Consider the following 11775-nt stretch of genomic DNA (forward strand, 5'->3'; position numbering starts at 1 on the left):
TCATGTGTCAGACCCACCTTACATAAACTGGAGAGTGTGATACCTAAGGCACCTTTGCTGTATTCAAGTCACAGAAGACAGAGCCTGACTGATTGGAAAGAAGCAATCCAGAATGCCAGCTTGAGTTCAGGAAACATTAATTCTCCCCAGCAGAAGCTGCTGAAGCTCTTGGACAGAATAGATCACTTTCAGAAAAAAGAGGGGTGGAGGCTCGTGTTGGTTAACGCTGCAGTGGGAGAACTGTTAAAAGATTAATCTCATTATACATTACTTGAGTTGGTCTCCTTCCAAGACTAGATACAGCTTTGGGGTCATAAAAGTGGTGGAAAAATGTAACATGTTAAACGAGGAGTTTGAAATAATGGTGTATAGCTGCTGCCCGGGAGATTTTGGTCACTCTTTATAAAATAGTGTGTAGGTGCCCATACTGGATAAATTCATATATTCAAGCTGTAAGTCACTACTGGAGTGTTCCTTGTGTTTCTTCCTCTTCTGGGAAACTCAGACATAATATATTTAGCAAGATAAGTAGTTGAGAGTTAGGCAGAGGGAACCTCCTAATTTTTTTCTGGCTAGGGCATTTCCACTTCACCCTCGGCAAATGCTGAGCAGCTGAATGAACACTCCACCCAGAACACGAGTATGTAGCACTAAGGACTACAAATGAAAGCAAACATGCATGTTTTTAGTTTCCCCTTGATCAAGAGAGTGAAGCCCTCTGCTGGGCAAACCAGTTGGAACAGTGAGAAGCATCAACGTAAAGCTAAGGAGTAGAATGCCAACTGGGCTAGGAGAAAAGCAATTGATAGCCAAAATGTCAGCGTGTCAGGACTGTGAAGTGGGAAATGAGGAGATGCCCATACACTGCTTTATGTGTATCAGCCTGAGGAAGCAAAACATGACCTAAGCAGCAAATATTTACAGCCTTTATTCCTCTAGCAATTAACCTTATTAGCACATAGCTAGTAGAGAGAAACATCCTGATAGAACCATTAGCAACATCTTTTTGCATAGCTGAAAATGGAAGGGATGGGAGAGACCTGTTTATTGACTTTTAGGCATTAAAATTATAAAATCACATTTACACATTACAGCTGTTGGATAGAAACAACGTAGAAAGTAACACAATCTAACCCGTAACAGCTGCAACCTAAGAGGATAGCTGAAACAGCCGAATATAGTGACATCACATATATTAGTGGGGAACACAAGTGTGCATTCCAGTACTTTGTCAAGAGCGATTAAGACAAATACATCTACTTCTCCCATTTCCTCTCATGTACAATCTTTGCACTCTTTTTAACACCACTCCATGTATTACTTCACTTTGCTCACTTTTCTATGGCTGGAAACTGATTCTTGACCACAACTCATTTATTTAGATCAACAGAATGTCACCAAGAACAAACAAAATTGCTGCTAAGACTGTCTAAAAACAAATTAATTTTGTTTTACTAGTCAAGTCACAGCTAGAAATAATCCGTTCTCATTGAAAATACAAGAACTGTGGATGAAACTTAGTGCTGTGTTTTTATTAAACAAAACAAATTGCTACATTTGGCATGTAAGGTGAAGATACTTTTGACCACTCTATAAGAAACTCTACCTTTATTAGGCAACTCCGATTATAGGCTTCCTAGTGAATCAAAGCAAGCTTTTGTGTACTTGCTGCTTAAGGACTGTATCAATTTCTCATATTGCAGACTCAATTCTTTTGACTGCTTAAGGGAAAAGTTCTGCTCCTATGTAAATCCAGGGCAATGCCACTGGCTTCAAAAGCCACTGGCATTACTCTGGATTTAAAGTGGTGTAGACAAGAGTAGAATTGGACCCTGCGCATGCCACTATATATTACACTGATTGCTCTTTTAGGCTCTCACTTCTAAATTGATTTTTCCTTCTGCATCATATTTCTCTTGACATTGTTCAAGTGCTTTATCAGAAGCCTGTCACTCCAAGCCTTTTACTTTGTGAACCAAAAATAATTATGCCTGCATTCAAAAACATTGCCCAAATACTCATCAGGACTGGGTTTACGCTTAGGAGACTATTTTGAAAATAACTATAGAAAAGGAGCCCTGTCATGCTGAATTCATGATGTAGATTCAGGGTTTTAGCTTTCCTATCCAGCGATAAATCCTGCTTCCACTTCTAGCTTGGGCCTTAGTTCTGTGGGATTATTTAAACGAAACGTTTCGAGTATGGAAGAATAGGGAAGAGATTTGTAATTTACAATGTACTTAAATTTATCTACACATTTACACAAAATAATCTTTGTTTCTCGTAAGTGACCCACAGCCTGCATTTGTGTGCTCTCATTGACGAATGTCCCTCCTCCTCTTTACATCCAATGAAAGATTTTCAAGACACATTGTTCCATTTCCTGCTTTTGTTTGGTCTCAACTGGTAGCTTCTTTTTTCAGTTTCTCTAAAACCTCATCTGGAGTCATCGACACCAAAATCTTCACCACTTTTTCACGAGATTTACCACCCTGTTTCAACACAAAAAAGAATTCAGAGAATTATTTCTTTACTTCTAAGTACACATTTTAAAAACGAATCATGGTGCCAATAGAGTGGGTACTTTGTAAATAGTACTAAGGTTACATACAACCAACAGTAGTGAAAAAAGGTTAGTCACCAGTAACTCTAACCAGAGTTATTTCCTCTGCATAGTCAAATTTGGGAGAAAACATCCTCTAGTGCCATGGTGCTTCAGAGACCGCATGGAAAGTACTGTGCATAGGGATTCTGTGAGCACCCTCTTGTGGCACCACACATTCTAAGTTGAGGTTATAAGACGGCCATGGAGCTGAAGCAGTCACAATTGCTTCCACCATACCACAGAGGACGATGGGCAGCTAGTATAAAAACACAGACACCACCCTCAAAGTTCTAGGTTTACTGTTAAGTAACATTTTTCTTCTTCGAGATGCTTTTGTCTGACTTGTGCAAGTCTAACAAGAGGTAGAGCTCCTGAGAAGGCAGACTGGGGTGTGCAATTAAGCAAGAACTGCAGAATTACTCTTCTCTTCTGAAACAAACATTGAATCTAGATGAGAAGAGGACTCTGAGTAAATGTGTGAATGAGCTGCAGATAGCAGCCCTGCAATGTCTAAGATTTCTCTAATGTTCCAGAAGCAGGCCCTGGATGCCAGCTTGGCCATAGCAGAGTGAGCCTTAAGACAGGCCTTAAAAACCCACTTACCCACTCATGTGCTTACCCAGGAAGAAAATAATCTCTCCCTGGATAAGTGGGCTGAGTGGGGCCAGGGACCCAATATCATCACTAGTTATTCCTGGGGTGGGAGGGAGCAGAGTCACTGGATCTGCTACATATTTCAAAGTAGGCAGGCAGGTTTTAGTGCATGCCCTGAGCTGCTGCTCTTTCCATCAGCTGGGAGGGGGAGTGAGCAGCAGGATGCTCCCCAAGCTCAGCAATGCATCCTGCACGTGGGACTATGCAGATGTCACGTACAGATGTTACCATCTCTACTTTATTGAAATCAAGGCATTCTTTAAACAATAGTTTGGCCAACTGATGTTTACTTCTTATAAGGATGCGCTAACAAAATGTTTCCTCTCACGTAAGAGTCCAGTAGCTACATTTCTAGATTGAATTAAGATCCCAAATCTAGAATTACATTTACAGTACATACATAAAAGTTCCATTGAAAGCACAAATTAGCAGCTTTCCATCTTAAGAGGCTGCCCCACAGTATCCCAAAATCTACTGAGTACAATTTCTCCACCTTTATTAGAAGATAACCACTGTTAAGAAACTGCTTTCAGTTTCTCAAGTTGTGGCTTAGTCACGTTGCACTGTATTACAGGATTAACATTCTGTAAGGCAAGATAAATAAGACCAACAAATGTAGTTCTGCATTTTCAATTTTAGCTTGGCTCTCCTTTCCCAGCTGAGAATTGATTATATAGCAGCTGGGAGGCAAGGGAGAATGCTAGGTAGCAGTTAGCATATGGTATTAGCCTTGTACACCTAGGTTGAAAATCTGGCTGGAGTCACAAAACAGACCCACTTCACAATTGAGGCACAGTTCAGAATGATTGAAGGTCTGTGGTTGACAAGTCCTAATATAAAATAGCCTGGGTGCTGCAGGTCAGACTAGAATTACCAGAGCTGACTAGAAAAGGTTGAACAGTGCTGCTCCTCATTATGCCTGATGCTGCTTAGCAATTATATAGTGCTTTTCAAGAGCAATCTAATTAATTCTCAACATGACTGTGAGGTAAGTAAGCAAGCGTTACCCTTGTTTTATAGATGGGATAAACTGAAATAAAGGTTAAGTACATTGTTCAGTCTGCAGCAAAGCCAAGATATAAATCTTTGAGTTCCTGTCTACCAGCCAAATAGTGCTCAGTCCATTAGACAACGTAGCCTCTAATAGCTGTTTTTTAAAATGTATGTATTTAGATTTATGTACAACATAAAAAAGCATCCATCCCAAGCACTCTTCTTATCTTCCTGGCCCTATAAACGAATACATTTAGTAGATGGCTCAGACTTCATCCACTTTTCATATATGTCATACAAACATGATAGTAACATAAGCCAAAGACTAACTGGTAGCCTTCCCAAAACAGGACACAGACTGTTCTATTTCCTCTCAATGTCCCTTCTGCTGTTGCTGCCACCCTAAATGAACAGACCACTGTTGGGTAGCAGAATGCTGACTTCCCAGTGTGACTGTGACAGAAGTTAACCCCACTTCTGCTACTTGCTGTTCTCTTAATTTGCTTGTATACTGAAGTTCTATTGGCTTCAATGGGTTAAGATTTAATACTTGTTTTTTAAAAGGATAATGAATTTAATCTTTTCAATCACAAACATCTACATAAACATGTAATTCATAGAAGTTGTCATTGTCCAAATCTGATCTTAATTGTAAAAGAGAGATATTGGAGAAAACGGACTTTAAACAAAAAGACACGAGAAGAAATAAATGCAATTTCCACCTGTTTAATCATGCAGAGTAATCATTAATGGAGATATCCTATCTCCTAGAACTGGAAGGGACCTTGAAAGGTCATCGAGTCCAGCCCCCTGCCTTCACTAGCAGGACCAAGTACTGATTTTCCCCAGATCCCTAAGTGGCCCCCTCAAGGATTGAACTCACAACCCTGGGTTTAGCAGGCCAATGCTCAAACCACTGAGCTATCCCTCCCCCCTTTGTAGGAGTTCTGATGTTACTACTGTTTTCGCAATAGAAGCAAAGCTATCTAGGAATTGATATGCTCATCACTGTGTATTCGAGTGACCCAACAGAGATCTTTTACTCAAATATAAAAATTTCTAAAGAAAGTCACTTGTAAGGTGTTTTGTGCAAGATATTCTAACTTCTTAGAAAATGAGACTCAGTATGAAGAATACTTTAAAGGTCACAGAGGACATGAACCAAACACTGACTTAGAAAATACCAAGAAAAAGTAGCAGCACATTTGATTTGGGCCACTGAGAAACAGATTATTTTGAGTTAGTAATTCAAAGACTAAAATACGTTATTTTTCCATAACTGAGGTTACACAACTTAATATATCTTCATACTAGTATTTTGAAAAATAGAAACTTGGTCTGCTGTATGTGGAAAGTGGTCTCTATTACAATGTAAGTTTCAGAAATCTAACTGTAGCAGAGCAGAAAAAGAAAAAGTATTGTACCTTATCTAAAACAACTTCGCTCTTCTTCACTTCTAGAACCTTAGAAAGGTAACGACACAGCTCTGCATTTGCCTCCCCTTCTGATGGAGGTGCAGCAATAGCTACACCTACTGCCTCAGTTGTCACATCTATAACAAATATTTTAGGATTTTTATTTTCAAAGCATTAACAGTGCCTAGTTTTTTACTTTCATATTTTTAAAGAATGGTTTATTTGAAACCAAGTAGACAACTCCTGGAACAGTCCAGCTGATGATAGATCTTATGACTTTTACTGCATCAAGAACATCCACTTAATTCTACCACTTGTTTTTTCCACTTTACCAACAAGGCTAGTCAATTCCTCAGATGTATGCATTAATAGATAGTCCTTATAAATAGGGAAGAGTGGGCCTTAGATTCTAGAATGTGATGCTTTTAAGAATTAACAAGTTTCATTCTGTAGTTATCTGGATCCTGTTCCATGAGTTTGGTGGATACAGTGAGGCTTTGTCAGGCTGCAGACTCTGCATACTTTTCTCCCAAGTGTCAATGTGAGGTACTGGGCCCTTCACATCCACTTCTACTACCGTCCCTGCTTCCAGACGTGAGGTTAATCTACAATTTGATTTTGAAATTGTGGTTAATGTCCCAGTAGTTTTTATGCAGTTTTGATTATCATCTCTTTTGTAACAATGCCCACTAATGTCCCTTTAAGATGAAATATGTGCTGAACTATCCTACAGATAACAGACCCATCTAATTAGTGTAGTGCGCATACCTACATAATGAATGCTTCTTGTTTGCATATAAACATGAAGATGATGGCACCATCCAGACTTGTATTAGTTGCTTCTTGGTTTAAAGCATTTGTAGATTTTAAAAACATTCTGTCTATGAGCATTTAAATTGTGTTTATCACCATAATAACTAAGCACAAACAAGGCATCAAAAGTGATCTGCAAAGGAAAAGTTTGTCTTTTGTTTATTTTAAAGAAAGCCTGAAGGATATTTTTGTTTGTTTGTAATTCCCTGCTTGTTTCACTATAGAAGTTCAAGTTTTGACTACCTTGGGGGACTTTCCAATTCAGATTATCACAAGTCTCTCATGCTGAGTTTTACTACTTTATTTATATCTGACTCTTCCTGTATCTACAGTGGAAGGAAAGAGAACGTGTGTGTATACCAGGGATCGGCAACGTTTGGCACGCGGCTCGCCAGGGTAAGCACCCTGGCGGGCCGGGCCAGTTTTATTTACCTGCTGACGCGGCAGGTTCGGCCGATCGCGGCTCCCACTGGCCGCAGTTCGCCGTCCCGGGCCAATGGGGGCGGCGAGAAGCGGCGCACGCGAGTGATGTGCTGGCCGCGGCTTCCCGCCACCCCCATTGGCCCGGGACGGCGAACCGCGGCCAGTGGGGGCCGCGATCGGCCGAACCTGCCGCGTCAGCAGGTAAATAAAACTGGCCCGGCCTGCCAGGGTGCTTACCCTGGCGAGCCGCGCGCCGAACGTTGCCGACCCCTGGTGTATACCATTCATAATAAGGATCACAAAGCTTGTAGTTTTATAACAAAGGATGGTTCACTACAAAGAGATCAGATTTGACTGAGCTTTTTGTCATAAATGGTAAATAGGCTCCCCCTGCTGAACAGAAAAGAAATTTTCCTTTGTCTTTACATAAATGCCTGTACTGTTCATAAGAGGATGGAACAAATTATATATACACAGATGTGTAAAATAGATTATTTCTTGCTATTCAATCAACATACTTGCTACACAGGTCAGCTTTAAAAAAACCCAACAACACTGGATCCTGTCCACTATAACAAGTCTTTTGCTTTGCACTCATCTGAAGATAGACTGCAGCATTGGAATATTTCACATAAGCAGTTATATTGGAATATAGCTAAAATCAAGAGATTACCCAGGATTACTCTCCCTGCTTGCAAAAAGGTGGATTTACTCCAACACATCTTTCCAGTTTTACCAGTGCAATCAACTACACCTAGTCAAATGGAGCACAAGGAACATCAGGTCATTTTGATATAATGAAGGTTGTGAGGCCACATTTCACTATCACTTGGACCTCTCTGCAGGACCATAAACTTGTGCAAAGAAATGGGTGCAGGGAGAGGAGGAAAAAAACTTGCCTTCCCAAATAGCTTTGTTTGTTTAATTACATGAACTATTTCCCTCATACTTACACTTTTCATTGGGATATACCTGTTATAGCATTTTGTTTGGATCCAGGTTTGGCATGAATAGCAATAGTGACGGAACCACGTTTGTCAGTTACAACCGGACCTGACGGAACAGGAGGTTTTACTGGGTCTTTACACTTTTCTTTTCCCTGAACAAAAACAAACAAACAAAAACAAAAAACCCAGCAGCTGTTAAAGTGACATTGCAAATCTGAAATCTAGCCAACCAATGCGAAGATTAAAACTAGTTCCAGCCTCTACTCTTGCTTCTGAGTCTCCCCTCCGCTCCCAAGCAACGAGAATGGTTTTAGAATCACTGTTTTCCCCTCCTGGTGCCGTGTGACCGACCCAACCACCAGGTGTGGGGGTGTGTGTGTGTGGGGGGGGGGCTCCCCACGGCGCCGGTGTCGCAGCACGAAGCCGCCCGGCAAACGCCCGGGGTAGCAGACGGGGCGAACAGGAAAGGCCGTTTCTCTCCTGCCCCTCGGCGGCGCAGGAACCCAGACCGCTGCGGTAGTTTAATGGCGCCAGGCCAGGGCCCGCTGACCCGGCTTACAAGGGCTTCACCCCAGCGGAGGCGAGGCGAGGCGCTCTCTTCCTTCCCCGCTGCCGCCCAACGTGCTCCGCAGAGCGAGCGGCCCCGGCCCAAGTCACTGACCCTCCGTGGCATGGCCCGGCTCCAGCTCCGCACGCAGGCACTGACGGGACCCTGCTCCCAGCCGCCCCGCCGACGGAAGCCGGCCAGGGCCACCAGCATCACACAGACCGAACCGTGGGCGACTCTGATCCGCACTTCCGGCAACACCAGAACACCCCGCCCCGCGGGGCCTGCAGGGAAACCGTCCGGCTTCCCAGTTCCGGGGCCAGGCAGAGTGCTGCGCACGCGCAGGTTGAACAGGCGCTAATTCATTCGATTCCATTCTAATCCAGGCGGCGAGCGAGGGGCAGAGCCGCCAGCCAGGTGTCCTCGTGCTTGGTCTGGTCCCGACCTTACCGTGGGCTGCAACCCCCGCCCCCCACTGTCCTCGCCGGCATCGAGGGCCCGTCCCTGCTACGGCACCCGCCCGCCCCTGGCTTTTGCGCACTCCCGTCCTGCAGCTAGGGGGCCAGCTCCGCGGCACAGCGGGGTACTAGGGCCAACATCAGCTGTACGGCCCGGCGCGGCCCAGCACGCCGCGTCCGAAGGGCCGGTGGCTACACCGGTCCTGCCTCGTGCAGAGCACAGCTGAGGCCTTCCCATGAGTTACATTAGTGCGGGGTTTATGCAGTTTGTAGCAGGAATAAAATGTGTAGCGCTTTTTTTGGACTGGATGGAAAGGGTAAATACGCCTCCCCCAAATTGATGCGAGGGACGCAGCGTTGATCCGTAGTGTTGAAGTATTTAGTCTAAAAAACGTGCACCCGGCCTGTGACCCTGAACAGTAATAGGAATAAACAAGCAAGCAGAGAGATCTGGCAGCAGCCCCCCACTCCAGATCTTCGCCCAAAAAGCAACTATCCATGGGTCTGTTGGCATCACTAGGCATAGCTACCAGGTAACGCGGGGGGGTGGGGGGGGGTGTGGAAGGCCGTAAGTGCCGATGAAACTCCCCTGTTCTAGGTCTAAGTGAGCCACAGTAACTCCATCTTGTGAACTTTAACCAGCCTCCATGCTAACCAGCCTAAAAGCAGAATATGTAACGGTCAGCTTTTCTAGCAGACAGCTGCTGTTTCGCTCACACTAGCAAACGTAGTGATGGGGGGGGGGGGGGAAGACTGCGTGCGCACAGGCCTACAAGGCCGAAGATAAGCATGCGGACGAGAACTTTTCTAACATGCCACAATGGAATGCCTGCTGTAACTGCTGTCAGGAAGGGAGGGGTAGGGGAGGAACAGAACAAAGGCTTGTACACAAACAGCTTGGAATATAAAATGGGAAACTTGCTTCTATTTGCTGTGCTTGATTTAAGACATGCTGGTCTCCTAGTGCCTATTCAGAGCTCTGGAATAAATCTGGTTTGCTTCTCCACGCTGGTGTGTCTATTGGTACGACACACACTGGGCAACGAACCCTGTTGCCCCCTTTGGGCCCGCAACAGGTCTGTGCTGCTTTTCAGTATCACAGTACAACTGATTGCCCACTCCTACAGCATGGAGCTAGGGCCTGGCCCCTGCATTCAGAATCTCCCATAAATTGGGTAGCTGTACCACTGCATGCGCTGTTAGAGCTAGCTAGATAAACCACTCCATTAGCCTTATGCTTCCCCTTTAACCAATGCTGGTTACCTTCTTGTAACCACTCTTTACACAGAATTTTCCCTCTCTTAACACACCTTACTGACAGACAGTTACAACAGCATAAGGGCTGCCCCTGAAATTAGTTTTATCCCCATATTTTAGCAATAATTACATGAAGCAGCTAATACACAGGGGCACTTGCAAACCATAAGTAAAATATGCTGGGTAGCTGCTGCTGCAACAAAGCTTTGTCCTTTTTAAAAATTTATGTGTTTACTATAGCCCTGAGACTCCCTAGTCCAGTATTTTTTATATCCTTGCAAGACTGGTAGCTAGTGGAGTGGCCTGCTCTTTATTAGTCCTACCTAGAGTCCCCACTCAAGGATCAGGTCCCCATTCTGCTAAGCATGATACAGACATAAAGTAAGTCCCTATTGCAAAAAGTTCTCACTCAAATTGGCATGGGGGAAAGGGGGGAGAATACATGCAAACTTTGCATAGAAAACAAAAGTCACACTTTGAAACCTAAGTAATCTGAAAAAGGATGGAGTAGTAGGAAAAGGTGTGCAGAATGCACCGTTGGTCTGTGGTAATTTTTTATGACTATATGACTAAACTATTAAGATAGTTAATACATAGCTATGTGGAGTTATTGGACTGTATTAATGTATTGGTGCAGTTTAAGGGGAAGGCAAAATAATAACCTAGATAAAGGAACAGCAAAACAAACAGCTCAGTTATTTTATCAGCTATGAAAAGGCAACAGCCAGGTTCCAGAACCAAGAGAAGAAAAGGACTTAATATGGTTAAAAGGACACGTGAAGAACCAGGTTACATAGAATTTACTAAAACTTGAACAAAAATTACGTTTACTTAAAATCAGATGGATTTTAGACTTAATTTTCTGCTTGCTGTGTACCTTTGGCTGAATAAACAATACATTTGATTTGAAGAAACGAATTGGTTTTGAGTCACTTTATTCAGCCACTGGTCACAGAGGGAAAGTTTCTTGTAGGTGCTAAATACAGTCAGGCCTGTCAACTTATCACTGTTGGAAGATGGTCTATAACTCAGGGAATCTAGTCTACAAGTGGCTAAATCAGGGACCAGGGGAAGGGAATTAAACAAAACTTATTAAAAGGTGCATTTGAAAAAGATTGCCAAGGGAAAAAGTGTAAACATTTTTCAGAGAAGCTGATTATTAGGTGGTAAGAAACGGAATGATAGTTGAGCACAGGTAGTAGTCACAATAAGTTAACAGAGGAAGGAGGTGGAGCACAGCCAACTCATGAAGGAACTCAAATGTAGACAAGCTGTTGGACAAAAGAAGACAGTGGAATGGGCGGAAGGTGACAGAGTAACAGACAGAAAGGAAGTAGAAGCATTCTAAATAGACGTGAGGGGGGCAAGATTACAGTAGCCAGGATAGAAAGGAAGAGGTGGCTACAGAAGTGAAGACATGAGATGAGCCATGGTGTGCAGCATAATAAATACAAAGCTGGCAGGAGTTTGCTATACTTAATACTACCCAAGTGGTTGTGCACCAGTTTACCCATTTGTAAAACTGGCATATAGCATCTGTGACAAAAGCAGAAAGAGGCTGAATTAATTAACATTTCTAAAGCACTTTATCAGATGAAAGACACTTTGGAAGTGCACTAAAGCCTGGTGCCCACCCCAAGAATTATCTCATACCAAATGAGCA

General features: G+C 43.3%; 1 protein-coding gene across 1 annotated transcript; it reads right to left on the reverse strand.

The window, feature by feature from the left end:
• Nucleotides 1–911: 911 nt before the first annotated feature.
• Nucleotides 912–8658, reverse strand: C10H15orf40 (chromosome 10 C15orf40 homolog). Its single transcript, XM_065411753.1, has 4 exons — nucleotides 8512–8658; nucleotides 7876–8002; nucleotides 5677–5804; nucleotides 912–2492 (listed from the first exon to the last, which is right to left on the reverse strand). The coding sequence occupies exons 1-4, from the start codon at nucleotides 8608–8610 to the stop codon at nucleotides 2400–2402; spliced, it is 447 nt and encodes a 148-aa protein (XP_065267825.1). The 5' UTR covers nucleotides 8611–8658; the 3' UTR covers nucleotides 912–2399.
• Nucleotides 8659–11775: the final 3117 nt, after the last annotated feature.

Source organism: Emys orbicularis, chromosome 10, assembly GCF_028017835.1.
Source record: "Emys orbicularis isolate rEmyOrb1 chromosome 10, rEmyOrb1.hap1, whole genome shotgun sequence".
In the NCBI taxonomy this organism is placed as follows: Eukaryota; Metazoa; Chordata; order Testudines; family Emydidae; genus Emys; species Emys orbicularis.

Coding starts and splice junctions, on each gene's coding strand:
- C10H15orf40 (XM_065411753.1), bottom strand. CDS start 8,610: ATGCTGGTGGCCCTGGCCGGCTTCCGTCGGCGGGGCGGCTGGGAGCAG. Junction 8,003..8,511: donor GCCGGGCCATGCCACGGAGG/GTCAGTGACTTG, acceptor GTTTTTGTTCAG/GGAAAAGAAAAGTGTAAAGA. Junction 2,493..5,676: donor GCGAAGTTGTTTTAGATAAG/GTACAATACTTT, acceptor GTGTTGAAACAG/GGTGGTAAATCTCGTGAAAA.